At 35.9% G+C, this 20347-nt stretch overlaps 1 protein-coding gene across 1 annotated transcript in view; it reads left to right on the top strand.

Annotated features, from left to right (window-relative positions):
• The window catches only part of PTPRQ (protein tyrosine phosphatase receptor type Q), a 107210-nt gene that overhangs the window by 67288 nt on the left and 19575 nt on the right, over nt 1–20347 (top strand). Inside the window, exons 30-37 of the mRNA XM_025895953.2 lie at nt 2849–3035; nt 5080–5324; nt 5943–6009; nt 6583–6741; nt 7971–8193; nt 8651–8724; nt 14228–14327; nt 15013–15141. Of these exons, the coding sequence (XP_025751738.2) occupies nt 2849–3035; nt 5080–5324; nt 5943–6009; nt 6583–6741; nt 7971–8193; nt 8651–8724; nt 14228–14327; nt 15013–15141 (1184 nt within the window). The remainder of the gene's footprint in view (nt 1–2848; nt 3036–5079; nt 5325–5942; nt 6010–6582; nt 6742–7970; nt 8194–8650; nt 8725–14227; nt 14328–15012; nt 15142–20347) is intronic.

Below are 20347 nucleotides of genomic sequence, written 5' to 3'. Positions count from 1 at the left end.
AAAAAAAATTATAAAAATTAAAGATTACTTCAAAATATTTAAGGCCTTTAAGTAGAAAGTTCTTTTAATTTTCTGAGAGTAAGACTACATGTGTATTTTCAATGTTTCTGAGTCTGTCAAAAGAATTACAGACATGCCAACATATTAATGCTGAGATTTTTGTGCAATCAAAATTTCCTAGGAGATCAGTAAAAAAATATAAATCATTTTTAAGCTACTCAGAAAAGTTACAAGAGAGACTAAAAAAATGTGTAATCCTACAATTTTCTCTTTCTCTAACTTCATTGTACAAGATGTAGAGAGAAATTTATTCAGTTCTGAAGATGCTTCCCACAGCAGTAGAATGGCAGGATGAAGGATGTACAACAGCAAGGGGAGTACTTACAGGGAAAGAATGATTCCTTGGCCCAATGTGTAGGTCACTAGAAACTAAATAACAAGTTTTATTTCTCTTTTAATAAAGTTAGAGAAGACTTCTTCCTTGTGAAAAGTTCCTGTCACTTTTGACTAAACAGCACTGTAGTGCATTAACAGAAAAACAGATCATGGTTTTTATAAACTTCCAAATTCAATTCTCAAATCTTGATTTTTTTGTATTTAATATTTAATCCACTTGTATTTAAATAATTTCTTCTCTCTCTGATAATTCCTAAATAATATAGAGAGTATAATCTGATTCTACACACTGAAAATATTATAAATACCTTTTCAATATAAGTTATAGTAAAATTCCTAAAGCAAGATGAACTATGGAATGTGAGCTATTCCATGTGAACCTGCCAGCATTTGGAAGGAACTTAAAAAACTGTTTAAATCTTCAGTTCAGAAGACTTTGGTTTTTGTTTTACAGAGTGAGTTTGTTTGGGTTTTTTCCCCAATATATTTCAGGTAATCAGCTCTGTGTCTGTGGATTCCTTGTAATCAGATGTTGTCTGTCTAATGATCAGTAACTACAGGTGTCAGTTCTGTAGAAATTTGGTAGACAAACAAATCTATTACTTTGTAAAAGCCAATAAAACTGTCGCAATCTTTTTCAGTGAAAATTTTAGTATATATTTTATAGTCCCAGTGGGAAATTTTTATGAAGACTCCAAATTCCACAAACTTTACTAATTTTTATTTTTAACTGAGTATCTTTAAGGATTTATAAAAATAGGATCACCAAACAGAATAATTCAGGTTTCTACTCTGCTATGTACTAAAAGTTAGTAATTAGTATTCATAACTCAATGTATTAGGGTTCTGCTTAAATTACTAGGACGTTCCTTGCAGTTTTGTAGATCAGAAAAACTAAAAACTACTCCTTCATTATTGTTCCTCAGAGTCATGTTTTACTTTGTCTTGCTGTCTACTATAATTAGAATAGTCCTGAATAAAATATTCCTGGAAATGGGTTAGAAACTATTAAACTTCATGAAGAATAGAAATAAATTTAATAATGTAGTGCTGATTGTATTTTAGCTATTGTATAAATAATTATATGCCAGGGTTTTTTGATAGTCAAATAGAAGAAAGTGTTTCAGCTCTTGATGGCTATCCCAGGAAATGAATGTCTGTTTTATCCATCAGATAGTTTAGTTCAGGTTAATTCTCAGTGGGGATATAGGGCTATCTGTCAAATAAAAGGTATGCTTGAGCTATTCTAATGTTTTATCAGGTGCCTTTAATACTGATTTTGTTCAGTGGGAAAACTACTGTACAACTACCTAATTCTCTTTTCAAATTACACACTGAAGAAACAATAATAAAAACATTATTAACTGAAGTAGTGGGAATAGACATAAATAAAACTTTGTAAATGATACTTGATCAAACACTAGAAAAGAACCCCTTTTTTTCCTTTTTCTCCTTTTTTGAGGCTACCATTAGAAGTGATTAATTGGATATAAAGTCTAACAATGGAGATTTGTCAACAGAACTACAGATTATTTGACATGTAAGGAGGATAGGTAGCCCAAAATGTAATCCAACCCATAGTCTGCTCTAATACAGAGACAAATATACCTAAAGTATTCCTCACAAATTATTCATTACCCTTTCCCTCTAATGTCTGGTGCTGAAAATTGCTCAGCAACCCTCAATAGATTGTTATGGTTTCTAGCTAAACTTATAGTCATTGTTTTAATTACTTAGTTAGGTATATCATTGCAGTCTGTGTAATTTTTAATTCTAATTTTTTTTTTTGTGCAAGTAAAATTTCTATTTTCATGAACACTGTAAACAAAGGATTATCTTCAATTTATTAACATGATTTTTTATATATTTCAAAGTCTCCTACCATCCCTGTTTTCTGGATTGAACCCAACATATTTCTGCTTTTCAGCTTTTCTAGTGAGAGAATTACTCCTTCCCCACTGTCTCATAAAAAGGGCTTCTATTAATATATCCCAAGAGGAATTGCACTTTCTGCAGTTGTATCCACATTATAAAATGCTGCCCAATTTTCTAGTTGTTTTTGTATTCCAAATAATTTTCTGCTATATGGCTGCTTATCTTCTGGATCTCTGCCTAGTTTGATTCCCATTTCAGATCTCTACAGTTCCCCTGCCCCAGTGCTTAGAAATCAGTTCATGCTTGCTTGGTGTAAGATGGCACCAAGCAAACAGCCCCTGTCCTTAGTCCCATACTACAGGAAGTGACAAAGAGGCAACACATGGGTGAGATGGGAGTGTATTCCCCAGCACAGCTTTCTAGTCTTGGTAGCTGGAGAATTCTTGTGAATCCATCTACATAACTAGGTAGAAAAGGGGAAGAATTGAAGTTAAATAAGATGTTCAAATAGTAATTTCTTGGGTTTGGGTGTTTCAAGCCTTGTAACATTTTTTTTTATTCTATTCTTTTTTTACAGGTAGATAATGGCAACTATAAAGCTCAGTTTTTGAAGACAAAGGATGAGGTTAAAGTCTTAGAAATTTCTGATTTAAAAGCATTTACAAGGTATTCTGTAGTAATCACTGCCTTTACGGGGGATGTTAATGCTGCTCTCCTAGAAGGCAAGGCTAGTTCTCCAGTGATTGTCTCCACTTTTGAAGCAGGTTTGTATTTTTTTCTACTTTGTATGGAACAAACTTTGCAGTTTTTTCTTTCATGTGACAAATAAATGAGAATTTTGAACACAAGGTGTGCTTTTAATACAGATTTATCCTCACAATATTTTTTCTTTAATATTTAAAAATATTTCAGTCAACAAAAAAGGGATGGTTATGAATACTAAGATTTACCTTTACTTCTGCAGGGATCCTAACTTACTTCATGTAAAATTTGGGTGTGTGGATTACTAGATTACTAGATTATTTCTATAGTCAATGAAGAAGGAGGTCCTATCTATATTAGCATGTATATATAAGATACCTCTCTTAGGCAGGGATGATTGCCTTGTGGAGGTGCCTGTTTCTCTTAAGAGACTGCTGAAAACTCTATGCAACATGCTTGGTTTTGGTGCAAAATCGAAACACATAAAAACTAAATGAAAGTGAATCCTACCATTTATAAATTGTACCTGTATTGACTTGAGGACACAGTATGTGTATTCCTCCTTCCTTCAGTGCAAGGAAGTTGCTAGTGAAGGCTCACAGGGATCTATACTTGAGACAGCTGTTCCACAGACTCAAAACAATCTGGAGAATGAGCTACATATTACGGTGACAAAAGTTTCTGATGTTATTAAGTTACTCAGAGAAATAAAACTGAGAGAAGAGAGTAAGGAACTGTATGAGGACCTCATGGCGCTGTGTTACAGAAAAGTAGACAGGATTGTCATTTGCTTAGAAAAATATAAATAGATGTACATGGAGAAGATGCAGTCCTAACTTTACATACATAGGTCATGGTTATGCTCTACTATCTTTGCTGGTTTTGAATAAAAATATTTTCTCAAAAGGTATTAAAGTTTTGTTTCATTCGAAGTATTTATCAACTGTCTCTACTGAGGTCAGCTGAAGGTCAACTTTTTTAGCTACATACTCAGGTTAATTTCAGATTTAAACATACTACACAGTGATTGTATTTATCATTTATCTTTCCTTTGATGTATGAAAATCCAAGGTCCCTAATCATATGATACGATATGAGTGTGTTTATGTATATCTCTCCAGTGCCTTTAATAAGTTAAATTCTAAGGATTTCATAACCTGTTTATATCCCTGGAAGGTGATATGGTCTTTTACTGTGGAAAAATTAAAGAAGATTAAATTAGGTGCTAGCTGGGTCTATCCTGAGACAGACAGTATCCTGTGATACCTGTTTTGGTAGTCCTTTCTCTTATTTAAATGTGTGATACATTAGGAGGTGCAGTAACCTTAGAGAGGAACTTTCTTTTTTCCATCTCATCCTGTCTCATTTGGTTTGTACAGCCCAGCATATAGCTGAGTTAGGACCAGTTTACAAAGACTTGCTCCAGTGAAGCCTGAGTAAGCATTTGTTGGTTGGTATAAAAAAAAAAAGGAAAGTATGACAACTGCATCTAAATCCTTGGCTGAATGTGTTGATTTCACTATTTAGAGGTCATGCTACATACTTGTCTGCTCAGGTAGAGCAATAAATATTTAGCTGCCTGAAAAGAATGTTACAGCCTTTTCTTTCAGATAGGGACATTGGGAAAATGATTTATACCTTTGCTGTCTTGAGAATAAGCTACTGGAATAAGAATTTGACAAGAAACTACCTCTGGGAAAAATGCATGTTGTACTTGTGTCTGGGCATCAGCTAATGGAAAATTTTTTCCTAAAGAGTTAGCCGTGATAATCAGAGACTATTTGGTACAGTGGCTTGTTTATATGTTGGGAGGGAGCTTGCTGTTGACAGAGGGCTTTCAGAAAGTGATACTCACTGACACTTGCTTCTTACTTGTCAACCCATGCAAGGGTTTGTTTACCTCAGATGTATTTCAAGGTATAATGATACCTTCAGGCTTTCTGAGTAGATAATCAGAAGAAATTTTTGAAATTTTTTAATAAAACCCAGAAAATATCAATGGAATAATACCGATGTGCAAAAAATATGATTTGTAATTTTTCTGATTTTACTCTAATAGTAACAGTTGTAGACTGATTAAGTGGATCATTGAGATATTTATTTCAGTGCCTGAAGACCCACCTAACAACATAACTTTTCAGAAGATACCAGATGAAGTAACAAAGTTCCAAGTAACATTTGTGCCACCATCTGAACCAAATGGAAATATTCAAGTGTATCAAGCTATGGTTTACAATGAAGATGATCCCGCTGCCATCCAGATCCACAACCTCAGTGTCATTGAAAAAAAAGATCAGTCAGTCACTGCCATGATAGAAGGACTAAAAGGAGGACATACCTATAATGTCAGCGTAAGAATTGATAGTTTTGCTTTGGATTTTTTTCTTTGATATGCATGAGATTAGTTTGAATGGGGAACACAAACTTTGACTGACTATGAGATTTCCATGCCAAGAATGTTAGCTGGAGTGCAAAGAGAGGCAAGTCTGAGGAATGAGGGGAGCAATGAACAGGGTAGAGTGAGTGGGAGCAGGACGCATCCCTAGTCCAGCTGACCAGTTCCTGTGCAGTAGCACAGCAGTCTGACACATCCTCACAAGCACAGGACTAAATCTCTCTCAATCCGCTATTTGCATTGCTCACTCGGCTCCCCTGAAAGGTCTGATTCTGCAAGGGGAGCTTGCTAGGAGTATGTGAATGAAGTACTTTCAAATAGTCAGAAACTGGGACATAAGAGGGGGAACTAAAACTCTTCAAGTGGGCTTGTTTTCTCCTTTTTGTAAGAGCTACATTACAAGTGATGAAGTGTTACTGTGCTTAGGATTGTAAAGCAATATAAAGTAAGTTCTAGCAAAGTGTGAATGACAAAAGGAGTATTTTGGCATTCATTGTTGCTTCAAGTATATCCAGAACTGGCCAATATGAAGCTCTTACAAATACTTATTAAGCAAGTGTTTGCTTTTTTAAAGGTATATGCAATTAATGGTGCTGGCGCGGGGCCGAAAATTCAATTGAAAATAACCATGGATATCAAAGGTATGTCTCATAAAATACCCTTTATCTGAAATCTTTATAAATGCTGAAGAAATTGCTGAGTACACAGCTGTGCGCCTTTGGCTATTATTTAGAGGCCACATAATGTAGGAACAGGAATCTGTAACTGATAGCCTTGAATTGTAGTGTTCAATTTTGCTGCATATTAATCATCATTTGCTATTTGTATCTGAACAATACTGTAAAGCATGTGTAGACTCAATGAAGTAATCATATTGAGTTCAATATTTTAATTATCATCAGGGAACAGCTTAGAATGGGACAGAGGTAAAGCTAAGTATGCAGGGTAACAGTTGTCGAAATAAACAAAAGTGAAATTAACTGAAAAACTAATACGCGGTCTTTTTGTTTTCTCTTTTAATTGAAAACCGATGCACATAGACATTTATCAGAATATAGTTTTTAGAGTCTTAAGACATTAAGTAAAACATTAAATCATCCCTGAAAACATGCTGAAGATTTCTCATGCATAACACAGCTATGTGCCTGAACAATGTGTCTGTAGTGAAAATATTGTAAAACAGAACTCTGTGGTATATCTTTATTTAAAAACAGAACCACCAAGACCTAAAAAGAAACCAGTACCAGTTTATGATACCAATGGGGCATTACTCGTCACAGCTACAACAATTGCAATCAAAATGCCAATATGTTATTACAGTGATGATCATGGCCCTATCAAGAAGATACAAATTCTTGTTGTGGAAGCTGGAGGTAGAATTTTATACGTTCTCTTGAAAACTTTTTAAAGCTCAGGCTGTTTGTCTTTTTCATTTCTTATCTTGGGTTTCAGTAGTTTCACTTTCGAAAGCAGCTAACAAAGTCACTTTAGCTGTGACAATAGCACTAAGAGGAAAGTATCTTTCACAATACTTATGGCCTGGGTGCTGGATTTTGGGAACGCTTACCAATTAAGTGTCATCCACGTTGTTTGAAGCCACCAATATTATTCAGTCCCTACTTTTGTCATTATATTTCTTTATTTTCTATTTCCTTGAAATAGAAAGACCCAACATTTGACATTTGTGAAAGTTAAAAAGTCTGAAACCTTTCTTTTTTTGGCAAGGTTATTCTTCTGTCATCATTAGTGTTGCCTATAAAAGAATGCAGTCATGTGCAGTTGATATTTCCATTTCATAATGGGGGCAGAGGGAGTTATATAAATTCCTTCTGTAGACTATGGGTAAGAATGTTTATTCCCTTGTACAGGCTGATGAATATTTACTCATATGAACACTGCTGTGAAACTCTTGAGTAATTGCTTACCAATATGAGTGGGAGTTTTATGATAGGACATCATATGATCAGGCTTACTTACCTAAGAAGGACAAATTCCAGGAATTTAATTCCCTTATTTTCCTTGGTTTCAAAGTGCAGAAGTAAAGCATATACATTAAGTGAACTCACATTATGCGGGTCACCTTTTTCTGAATTTTGCATTTTAGCACTAATCCTAAAGAAATTTACTTCATAACTATAGCTGTGAAGATTTTATTGAACTGACAGATATGCAAACACCATGCTAAGCAATATTTTGAAGATTTTTCTCATAAGCTGCTAGGTACCATCCACTTATGCAAATCTACTGGTTTAATTTCTGAAACAATCTTTACTGTCTTGAGTAAACACTTTTTACTGTCTTTGCTAGCTAGCCATGCTCAGTTTCAAGGTCAAGTGGCTTGCACAAGTAATATTCTCTACAGGCAGAGCTCCTGTGCAAAATCACCCCGCAAATTTTCTAACTGTGATTCAGTTGACTTACTCAGAGATAACAAAACATGCAGAGTGGATAGTAAAAGTGCAAACGCAGCTATAGACTTAGTTGTGTAAATAGCACCAATAGCATGCTAAGCTCTTAAAAAATATATTTTCCTATTTAACTTCTTCAATTACAGCCTGGTTAGAATGTAAATTGTATCTATTATTTCTTTTCTTGACAATAGCTCAGCATGATGGGAATGTTACCAAGTGGTACGATGCCTACTTCAACAGACCAAGGCCATATTTTACAAATGAAGGCTTTCCAAACCCACCATGTGTAGAAGGAAAAGAAGTTCTGAGTGGGAAAGAAGAGATATATGTCATAGGTGCTGATACCACGTGTATGATACCAGGCAGTCAAGATAAAATATGTAATGGTCCACTTAAACCAAGAAAGCAGTACCTGTAAGTACATTTGTCTCAGTTTGTCCAAGAGAAGGATTTAAGTGAAATATAGATTTATGCAAACACATAAAACATGTAGTTTAATTAGAAAAGGTGGAGATTGAAATAATCGTCATGTGTTTCTAATTTTAAATTTTTTTGGCTGAGCATAAATATGGGAGACAAATTTTTTACAAAATTTTTCACAAAATTTTTCAAGCAACAAAAGGTGCTTACTGAGTTCTTAAATTAAATAAAGCCAAATTCAAGACAAGTAATTCACACAGGTTTTTTTAATACATTCAGGATATTGACAGAGTCCTTAATGTCTGTCATAATGTCCCTTTTGCAGGTGAATAATGATTCCAACTTATATTATGCTAAAGCTAAAAATAGTTTTTAGTTTCTAAGTGAAACAATATTTAAGAAAATGCACATAAACTTTTATTTCATTAGTTTTCTTGCTTTTATTTCACAGATTTAAGTTCAGAGCAACTAACATTAAAGGACAGTTTACAGATTCTGACTATTCTGACCCTATCAAAACGTTAGGTAAGGAGAGTGTCATTTAATAAAGTATTTCTCTATTTCCAAGGGTCTAGACAATTCCATTTTTCTTTTTGGTACAGTGGTTTTCATGAAGTAAATAATCTCTATTTTTGTTGGACCTAGCTTGACTAAAATGGCTGAGGAAATATATTTATTGCCTTGTATGTCCTCTTGAGGTTTCCAAGAGATTTTACCTCAGCCTGGAATGTTAAATAAAGAAGTAGTGTTGACAAAGTTCATTTGCAGAGATTCAATTATACCAATAAAACAACCATGTTGTCCGGATAGTTCATTTTGCTTGTTGAACTTCCAGAAGCTCTACTGTTTTTGCTGTTTCCTTCTGTGTTGGATGTGGAACTAGTATTGTATACTCTTAGCTGGTTAAAAAGATGGCTGGATGGCTAGGCCCAAAGAATGGTGGTTAAATGGAATTACATTCAGCTGGTGGCTGGTCACTAGAACTGTTCCCACTGAGCTCAGTATGCAGCCAGTCCTGTTTAATGTCTTTATTGATGGTCTGGACTAGAGGATCAAGGGCACCCTCAGTTGGTTTGCAGATTACACCAAGTTGGGCAGGAGTATTGATTGATCTGCTGGAGGGTAGGAAGGCTCTGCAGAGGGATTTGGACAGGCTGGATCCACAGTCTGAGACCAATGATATGAGGTTCAACAAGGCCAAGTGCTGGGTCCTACAGTTGGGTCACAACAACCCCAGGCAGCACTACAGGCTGGGAGCAGAGTGCCTGGAAAGAGTGCCCAGACTCTGCCCTGAACAGAGTCCCAAGGGAAAAAGGACCTGGAGGTGCTGGTTGACAGCCAGCTGAACATGAGCCAGCATGTGCCCTGGTGGCCAAGGCCAATGGCATCCTGGCCTCCATCAGAAATTGTGTAGTTTACCAGAACCAGGGCAGTGATTGTCCCTCTCTACTCAGCCCTGATGAGCCAACACCTCGAGTGCTGCATGCAATTCTGGACCTCTCACTACAAGACATTGAGGTGCTGGAGCTTCTCCAGAGAATGGCTGGTGAAGGGTCTGGAGCACAAGTCTTCTGAGGAGAAGCTGAGGGAGCTGGAGTTGTTTAGCCTGGAGAAACGGAGGCTCAGGGGAGACCTTATTGCTCTCTAGAGCTACTTGAGAGGAGGTTATAGCCATGTAGGGATTGAACTCTTCTCCCAAGTAACAAGCAATAGGACATGGCTTCAATTTGTGCCAGGGGAGGTTTAGATTGGATATCAGGAAAAATTTCTTCATAGAAATAGTTGTCAAGCATTGGAACAGGCTGCCCAAGGAAGTGGTAGAGTCACTATCCCTGGAGGCAATTTAAAGAAATGTAGATGTGGCGCTTAGGGACATGGTTTAATGATGGACTTGGCAGTGTTGAGTTAGCATTTGGACTCCATGATCTTAAAGGACTTTTCCAACCTAAATTATTCCATGATTATATTCCAATGAGCCTAGTAGCAGGTTACCTGAGGACATGACCCTCTAATCCCTTTATCTTTAGCTACAGACAAAGCCCCATATGAATTAATAAATCAATAAATTAATATTGTATAATAGAATCCATCTGGTTCTAATGTCACTAGCCAATAGACCAGCTGTTATTTGGTCTGAAATACAACATAATTCCTTCATGACTGTATTGATATACCCCCAAAATTGGGAATGATGTCTCTTGAAGCAAACTGTAATAAGATCTGTAAGCTGTTCTAATATATTTTCAAGACCAAAACTTACTCAGCTAAGCATTAGCCCAGACTTTCTGAAAATGGATCCCAAGACAACTGGATGAGTACCCAGAAGAATTTTAGTGGGCACATATTTTTCACTTGGCATTCATCTTCTGTGATATGAGCTCCCTTATTCATCTAATCCATTTTAGAAATTTGTTACACGATCTGGTACTGAAGACCCTGAAATGCTAATTCACTACCTCAATATTCTGAAAGGATCCGGTACTATTTCTCTAGTCCTGAATATTTTGGAAAGTGCAACATAAAAGTTGTCTTTATATGTTCTGAGTTTAAAAGTCAATGGAGCAAATATTTTGCCCAGTAAGGGAAAGATAGTGTTCCACTCAGGGAAAACAAGTTTACTAGAAATGAGTCCAATTCTATCCAGTTCTCTGGGCATCTTTCTCCTCTCTATCAGAAAAGTCTGCAGTACTTAGTGGCAGGCAGATATTCTAATTCATTTGCTTATGTATTTTTACTGAAAATTTGTGACACCTTTTCTCTTTCGTAGGTGATAAATAAGCGCAATCTCTTTTATGCTGAATAAAATGTAACAGGAAAAAAATAAACAACAAAACAAGGGATATATTCCTCAGATATCCATGGCTCCTCATACCCATCCAATGCCTTCTGCGCTAAACTTTAACATCAAGCACTGCTTTTTAAGACCAGACTACAGCATCCTCTTGTCTAGCCTTAACTTCTAAATTTCAGAGCCCATACAACAAGAAATACATGGAATAGATAACTAAAAGTTCTTTGAATGTTTTTTTACAAGTTCTGTGAAATCAACATAAAACTGATATACCACAAATGATACAGGTACTGCACTTAAGGGATCTTAAGGATGCAGCACAGGCAATGCCATTACCAATATCATCTTAAGTGAATAAGGGAAATTAGATTTTTTAGACACATTTTCTCTGGAGACACATAACATAAGGAACCTTGCCCAAGTGTTTTCTTCCAGAACATGCCTTGGTTATGTGAACTTTGGGCTTGCTCTAGAGGCCTAATTCAGAACATACAAGATAGATCTGTAGCTTTTAGAGGTTTCTGTGACCCAATTACTTATATTGCACTCATAGCATCAGCTTCTTTCCAAGAGAAGTTTATGGTGCCTGAAATCAATTAGCTTCTTTCATAATAATCACTGAAATTTGTAGTTTTCCAACATTACAGTTTCACTTTAGTAGATAAAACACTAATTTAAATTTTGGCAGAGGTATTCACAACAGTTAAAAGAACTCTAAATTATTTTGGTTCCTAAATCTATTAATCGAATAGGTAGGTCTTTGATCTGGAAAATCAGAAAGATAACCTTGTATAATTTGCAGCAGAAAAAAATATGGGAACCTTGAGAGATTTCTCTGTGACAGATGTCAGATGCTCTTGTTAAACAACAGGAATTTTGCTAGGAAGCAGAAATTATTGGAATACACAGCTGCAATAATGTTTTTTTTAATTATAGTAAAGGATACACTTTAATAACGTGCACCCACTCAACCATACTCAGAGTACCACAACCCTCCTCTTAAGCTGGAGAGGTGGAGTTTCTTCCTCATAACCCATGACTGACATTGCAAAAATAATGTCCATATTACAAGGAAAGGTCAGGATTTTTCCATGAGATAATTAAGATGTGGTGATAAATTCTGTTTAAACTTTTAATACATCAAGGCAGATTATAACCTTTTTGTAAACTCTGATAGCTTGTTCAGCAAATCATTGTGAGGCAACTGGTAAGTTGTGTAAGTGTACTTTTTCCATGTGAAATATAAAACTGATGAGATAAGAAATAATCAGAATGGGGTTTCCTGACACTGCCTGTTGCATAGAAACTGACCTTAATATATTCTACTATTACACTTTATTATCATCATGCATTGAGTGCAGCACCTCAGAATTATACAATGTGATATTTTCTGGTTTGTCTCCTTTCCCTTGCTCATAATCATCTCTACAGACATGTCTACACAGAAAAGTGTAGGCCTTCCCTGTTGCAAAGAAGTAGGAAAAAATGTGGGGGTTTTATTCTTGGTGGCACAATTCTGCTAGCACTGTTTTGGTTAATAACATTGGTATTGTTTGGACTGATGTTAATTGTAGGGTTTAACACAGACTTCACTGTTCACTGCAAAACAGATAGAACCATTGTAGAAGTTCCTCTGTATATTCTTCTGTCCTTCTTCCACATTGCTAACATTTTTGCATTATCATAGTAATAAGTGAGTGGCACGGATGTTTTCATTCATTTTCTCATTGAAACATTTTTGTATATATTTGCTTTTCTCTTCTTTTGTCTTTCCCTGGGTGAAATTTTTCTTATCTTGTAGTGTCCAGTGTTGCATCTAAAACTTTGTTAATGCAGTGGAAGAATTATTTCAGGCATTCTGTAAACTATACTGAATTCTGTTGCCTGTCAGGCATGATATTGCTTATTCATGTTAGTTTTGGTCTACAGTAATCTCATTCTTTCTTTTGATAAATTTCTATCTAACCTACTGTTTATTGTGCTGTATTATTGTAGCTGATTATTTCTACCTACATGTAGAACCATGCACTTGATCTTACAAAATTGCATCCTACTGTTTTAAGATCATTTCTTCAGATAAATCAGGATCGTTTTGAATTTGAATGATGTTCTCCTATGGACATCAGTCCAGATCATCTGCAATACACTCTGTAATCCCAAAACAGAGCCTTTTGAGAGAAACAAAGCCAGGACTACAGTGTTTCCCAAGTGTCTGTGGGAGGATGTTGTCCTTTGCGTGGGAAATCTCAGTTTCATATGGCAGGAAGCAGTACATTTTCTCCCCTTCCTTGAGGCTAAACAGGAGCTAGGTTTTCTACAGTGGATCAGCAGTGAAGGTGAATTTCAACAGAGGTGAACAATATCAGCAGTAGTATTCCCTTGCTTTACTTATTTTCACTGTTGCCCAAGGGAAAAAGAGGGTGAGGTTTTTTTTAGATAGGTACTGGATTACCAGGAAGGGTGGGAAATAAAATGAGTCTCAGAAATATAGCACTAAAGAGGTTCAAAAAGAGGCCTAGAAACTTCTAATCTAAATAGTTTATCAGTTTCTGAATGAGTTTTCATTCTCACCTGGAAGGACTGATTATTATCACAGAGGCCTTTATGATTACTTTTGACCTACTGATGGTTATTCCTGACAATATCACCAATTCACATAAACAAGGAGCATGAGTTAATTGCCAGTGAGGCAGATTAATCCAGGAAGTTCAGATCTGGTCACTAGTTGGGTTCTTTCAGCACCCTTAGAATATCTCTAAAAATAGTATCTTTTTTTTTGTACTTTTGAGTGGCAGCAAGCCTCATAGTTTTAGGGTTGTGCTCTGCCTTTTCCACTTGAAGAGTATGAGTAGTCCTCCTCTGTTCTTGGCTGCACAGAGACTGAAGCAGGAGCTTAGCTCAGGCCAAGATTCAGACTGATATTACTGCAGTGTAGACTTAACCAGTTGAGCAGGTAAAACTGAGAAGCACCAAGGGATGGCTGCACATACAGCTCTAACCACGTACTATTAGCGTTATGTGTTACACAGATCAGCAATGCTCAGGAACCTCTTCATAAATTGTTTCTGGGTTTGTTATATTTTTCTTTCTGAATCAGCTCTTCAACCACCACAAAACGGATGCAGTTGCACAGAGACAAAAGGAGTCTGTCTGCCATCATTTCCTTATTTCCCACTGTCAGAAATGTAAAAATTCTAAAGAATCTATGAAATACTAGCTTTCCACTTTCTGTTGCAGGTGAAGGACTAACTGGAAGATCTGTAGAAGTTATCCTTGCTGTTACTCTGTGTATACTTTCGGTTGTTCTTTTGGTGGCTGCAGTGTATGCTTTTGCAAGGTGAGATTTATGTATCCTTGCCATAGTATGTTTGAAAACACTCAAAAATGTTTTAAAGAAGAGTTGAAATGGTCTTATAAACAGAACAATTCTGTCATTTCAAAATGTGTTGGGTTTTGGTTGGGGTTTTTTGAGTAGCCTATCTTAAATTTCTGAAGTCACTTCTCTATTGACAGATCAGAGTGTCAGCTGGTTGAAGCTATCGTGATGACTAACACTATTTATAGCTGAATATGAAGTAAATACTCTAAATTCTATTTTCTGTCTTGCTAATGAATTTATCACTTCAATACATTGAAATAGCACACATGAAAGAGAAATTGAGTTCTAATTCAAATTGTGAACAAAATCTCCATGTAAAGAAGCAGGCTGGGCACTGCACACACAATGTTAGTTTCCTCATTCATCAGTTCTGTTCTCCCTCAGTTGCATTATTCAGGCATTACCAAAGAATTTATGTAGGAAAACTAAAAGAATATAGCAGCTAGATTCTTTTTTCTGAATTTTAGACAACGTAACTGCAGTTACATTTGTCCACTAAATTAAACCATTGGAAGGGAGAGAATAAAGGCCAAGGAAGGATTCCCGGCAACCATTTTTCAGTTTCAGCCTGTCAAATCAAAGTATTGATATATATGTTCTTAAGTCTTTTGCATGTTTATTTTTCACTTTATTCTCTGTTTAGAATTCGGCAGAAGCAAAAAGAGGGAGGCACATACTCCCCACGAGATGCTGAAATTATTGACACTAAGTTCAAACTGGATCAGCTGATCACAGTGGCAGACCTGGAGCTGAAGGATGAGAGATTTACACGGTAAGCATACTCCTTAGGCAAAACAGTAGCCCAAAGGGTCTGTAGCCATGACCCCTTTCTGACCTTTGCTTGTTTGGAAGTGTTTGTGCTGTTCTTACTTACACAGGTCACTGAGATCCTTTTTCAAAGAATGACCTCCATCCTCAAGACACTTCTCACTAGCTTTTAGAAAATCACTTAATCTTAAGCTCTTTTTACAACAAGGTAAAGATCTAAGTGCAAATCACTGTTTAATTGTGTTAGCCAAAAAAGGGTTACATATTTTTAAACATGCAGAATTTCCGAGGTTTTAATGGCCCAGTGTTTCTGTAGGCTGCAAACTTACATAAGTATTTTGAAAGAACCAAACTCCCAGAAATCCCTGTCAACTAATTTGAGAAAAAATCAACTAATTCATTAACAAATCTATCATTATTTAATTGACATTCAGAAAACTTTTTTTTTTTTTTTTAACCAAGGTATTTGCAAAACATCTGGGTTTCTGTGGAGCTCAGCACACTCCTTTAAGGTGCATGCAGCAATTCCAGGCTATTCATATTTTCTATTTGACAAGGAATCTTATCACAGATATTTATCAAAGGAAAACCACTCTTTTTGACTGCCAGAAATATGGATACTATTCACCAAATAAATATAACTCTTATTCTCAATAATATGGGACATCCAACTGAGTTAGAAATATTTGGCAAACATTCCTCACCTGCCAGTATTTTCCCTGCTGTGTCACAGATGAAACACTGTGGTAGGCAGTCTTCTTAAAGATGAGAAGCCTAAAATAGTCTTGCCCTACAAGTCAAACATCCTATTGTTGCAGGTTAGGAATAGCTGGAAGATGAAAGGTTGTTAGCTGTTGACCTGGGCTTTTTGTACATGTCTACGTGTGTGGTACAGAGTAAGTTGATTGCATGTACAAGCCTGTTCAAAGTAGAGCACACAAGAATGGCTGCTTGTGACAGATGAGAAAACATACTGTGAATCATCTGATGTAACAGATGTGGTATGTTGTGTGTGGGACACTTGTTGTGCAGATAACCTTGTTTAGTACCTGCTAGCAACAGTGGAAAGCATCCTCTGAAGACAGAACCATAGCCAATGCATGGTGATAACTGTGACTCATATAAATGGTCTTGATGGATCTTCAAAATTACCTTGTTTCCAAACTGTTAGCTGAATAAAAATAGCATTAATTTTGCTTATATACTAAAGTGTTAATGGATTTTACTTCCAGATACTCTTCGTTTTTCTTTAGACGCAAGGAGATATTTGTCATCCAGTAAGTTTTTGTATTACTGAAGCAACATGTGTTTTCTATTCTATTCTCTCAACCTGTGTGTTACTGTACTGTATTGAGCAATATAGTTAATAAAAATGAAATGTCAATCTTTGCAGACATAATAATGACAAAAATTGTATTTGTCATCATGAAATCATGTCTATTTTTAGTACCTAACTTTAAGTTATAACAGTTCCACAACTATTTTACATGGAAACTATAACACATTATGGCAATTTAACCCTGAGATATATAACCTATCCTTAAAAAAAAGGTAGTGCAAATGCGACATAAGAAACATGATGTTACTTTCTTTGGCAGTTAGAATGTATATACTCAAGATAAATTCTTTTTTTTTCTCAACTGCCTTTTGTACTCATACTGCAGGAGTTTCATACTATACCCCTACAATCTCAGCAATATATCCCCCCAGTCAAATGTTTTATCAGTTTTCAGATACTATTCTGCCACTCTTCTGTCTAAATTATGTGTAGTTTAGACTTGCAGAGTCTCAAACTCTTCAGGGTAATTGCAAGCTATATTTTTTCATACTTATGTACACTTCACTATGTGATTTAGACACAGCAAGGCCTTTACTGAACTGTGTTTTAGCAGTTTTAGTTACATCACCCTTATTTTAATGAGTCAGATTCACATCTTGGTTTGCAATTTGTCATGTTGTTCCATCTGTACTTTTCTCTTTCCTCCTTCCATCCCTTCTTTAATGGTCAAAAGCAAAGACTCTATATTTCTGTCATTGTGAGGTACATGAAGTAGCTGTTAAAATTTTTGATTGTTACTTTTCAAACAGTAGTGGTACTGAAGCTACAGTGGCCTCCTTGCTCAGGTCTTTTGTTGAACATTAAGACAAACTGTTGAAGTTTGAAGTGCAGGCACTAATTGAGAATTCCTCGGGATAGAATTCAGGACCTCTTTTCAACTGGAAGACAGAAAATATACTGTGGAACCCTACTACATAACATACACATAGTAATGAGGGGTAGGATATCCTTTACCTGATCAAATTTTTTGAGTTTATTTTGACTTTTTTCTTTTTTAAGCTTCAAAGAATGTTTCAATATCTGTAATGTTCTGTTCTGGTAATGCCAGTGACCAAAAGAGACAATTTAGGTGTCCTTCTTCATAATGATGAGTTATATCAAGGAGCTGTCAGAAGCATGGCAGCATGTGCCAAGGCAGTTTACTGCAAAGCCTAATACCTAAAATATGTTTGCTACCTGTTTTCAGACTTCCACAGTTGCATCATGAAAGAGCTTTAGTACTTGTTACCTTTGGGGAACAGCCATGCTGAGTCAATCCCAGTCCCAGTTCTTGTGTTGACCCTATAATTTCATTATTTGTTGTTAAAGCAGTGACATGTTAGCATGTTAAATTATTGTATTACATGTTGATGACTACAGTGTAACCTTTACAAATTTCCCATGCATTTGGAACAGGCATCACTGCATCTGCACAACCTACTGCTATACACTGACTGCATTTAGGCAGGTATCTCAACTGTGTTTCAAAGCTTACTGTATTTCAGTTTGTGGTATTCTGTAAGTGTATGAGGAAAGCATAGATGGGCAGATTCTCTTGTCAGACTGGTATGTTTGTATTTCTTGGATAACAGTAAATCAGTTGAAATCTTATCCAGCTTTCTACTCTGAAAAAGTGATGGGGAGTTTGTGTGAAACTCTTAGGTGATAAAAGAACATAGCATAGATTTTTTTTTTTCTACCTAATCATCACCTTATTCAGTGCTCATTTGAAGGGGATGTTTTTGAAACCACATGTTTTTTCATTTCTCAGACAGTATATTATCTATCATGGTAGTGACTATAAATCAATAAAGGCATGCACTTGCAGCTGACACCATTCATCCACAGAATCAAAATACTCTAGCCTGCTCCCCAAGATCTTTCTTGACCGTCTCTTATACATTATCTCTTTAGACAGTCTCTCATACTTAGTGAATTGTGGCCTATGATCTTGGCTCTTGTCAGAAAATTTGTGCAGCTGGTATCACACAAGAAATGGAGTAGAAAAAGGTTTTTCTGTTCTGTATGAATATGACTGGAAATATTTTTTATCATTCCTAGATCAAAAATTTGACAGCTTGAAGCTTAGCAAATGTTCAGTATAGGTTAATCAAAGCATTATATTTCAAACATTTTTATGAATTTTTTCATATTAAATATTTTGCATTACAGAAGTCAGTTTGACTAGAAAAAGACAAATTTAAAAGTACTAAGTATCCCATTTTGACAATTTTGAAACTTTTTGGGGGGTAACATTTTTTTTCAGACCATGAAATTAATGGAAAATCCCAGTCACCACTAGTAATCTTTTAACATAATGGTCATCATAAAAAATTTACTTGAAAAACTTCAGTGTCCAATATTACTAATACTAGCAAGTGCATATACACTGTCTCTCAACAAGTCTTTGTTAGGCAACTAATTAATTGGATGCAGTTTCAGAGGACATGCAGGGAATTAAGTCCTACTGAATTCAGTGGAAAATGAGATCTTCTTTATGAATCCAAAATGAGTGTTTGGGACATATGATGCTCTCCATGATGGTGGAGATGGTGTGAGACAGGCAATAACAGAAAAAAACAACCTTGTTTAAAACATATACAGTCCATCAATCTAAATTAGATTAAAGATTGTTTCATTAAGCACACTGAATATACATATGCTGGGTGCTCTCGTTACTTACCTTTTAAAACATTTACATAGGGTTTGCCAAGTCACTTTTCAAAGCAGACACTAAATTCTATGAATAGATTCTGTCACTAAATTTTCAGGGTATGCCAGGTTTGGTGAGAGACAAGTAACTCTTCCCTGTTACAGGTGCTCACCTAGGAGACAATCTACTTGTCACCCTCCTTTTGCAGTGGTTTCTGCAGCAAGATAAAGCTGTGCAGATCCCTGTTTCCTAAAGTCTTTCCTTGAGAAGTTGCATCTTGCGGTTGATCCTTTGAGGCTTTTGTTTCACTTTGTGTGAGACAGCTTGTCAAACAAATGGGGCACAGACTCAGAAGAAATTTTTCTGCATTACAGACATTGTAGCCATTGCAAATACCAGGTAATTAGAAATCCTTTTGAAAACTATTGTTTATAAAATGATTATCTGATCTCACCCTCCCTATATACTTTACATATGGTAGGTGTCTGTATTTGAGGTAACAATTTTGCACACACATTACTTTCCATAGACCAGCCTGTTTCTTTCTGTAGACAGACCTATCTTCCTTTGAGTGGGGATAGGCATGGATTCTGCCTTGCCTTTTTCTTAAACAAGTTTCCTCTAGTAATCTATTATCAAAAATAGACTTCTTGAAGTTTGTATTCCAGGAGTACAAAGTTTATGAATGTATGTGTCCTGGTACAATGGAAGAAATGACCATGTGTTCTCTTTCCTTAAACCTTTAATATTTAGGAAGGGTTAAGCTCCGTATTGCTTTCAATTAACTTGTTAAAAATTAGTTCCTCCCTTGGTCCTAGGAAGTGTCAATGGTGCTTATGAGTTAAGCCTTTTGCCCACAGTCATTTCTGTTGTTTTCTATTTGGATGAAGTTTTAATTCCCTGTGGATTTCAGATGATTGACCCAGAGAGAAAGCAGAGTCTGTGTGGCAATATGGTCTTCAGTTACCACTGCCAACACAAATAAATGCCTTCTTTCTAGCTCTATCATAAGTAATCTGAGTGGGATTCAGATTTTTGATAGACTTCAAAAAAACCCCACACATGAAACAATACACTGTTTTAAAAGAAAATCAGATTTAAGGCAATAAAGCATTCTTTATCTGAGAGAATGTTTTTCTTTCCTAGTTTCAAAGTCCGACAAGTGGGAATCTGAAATGGTCCAACTGAAATAGGGAAATTTTCAACTTTGTGGTGTGATTCTAAATTGTGCTCATGAAG

Source organism: Manacus vitellinus, unplaced genomic scaffold, assembly GCF_001715985.3.
Source record: "Manacus vitellinus isolate BGI_N305 unplaced genomic scaffold, ASM171598v3 scaffold_5_pilon, whole genome shotgun sequence".
Lineage (NCBI taxonomy): Eukaryota > Metazoa > Chordata > Aves > Passeriformes > Pipridae > Manacus > Manacus vitellinus.
Note: the sequence above shows the minus strand (reverse complement) of the source record. Positions and strands in the feature narration are given on the sequence as shown.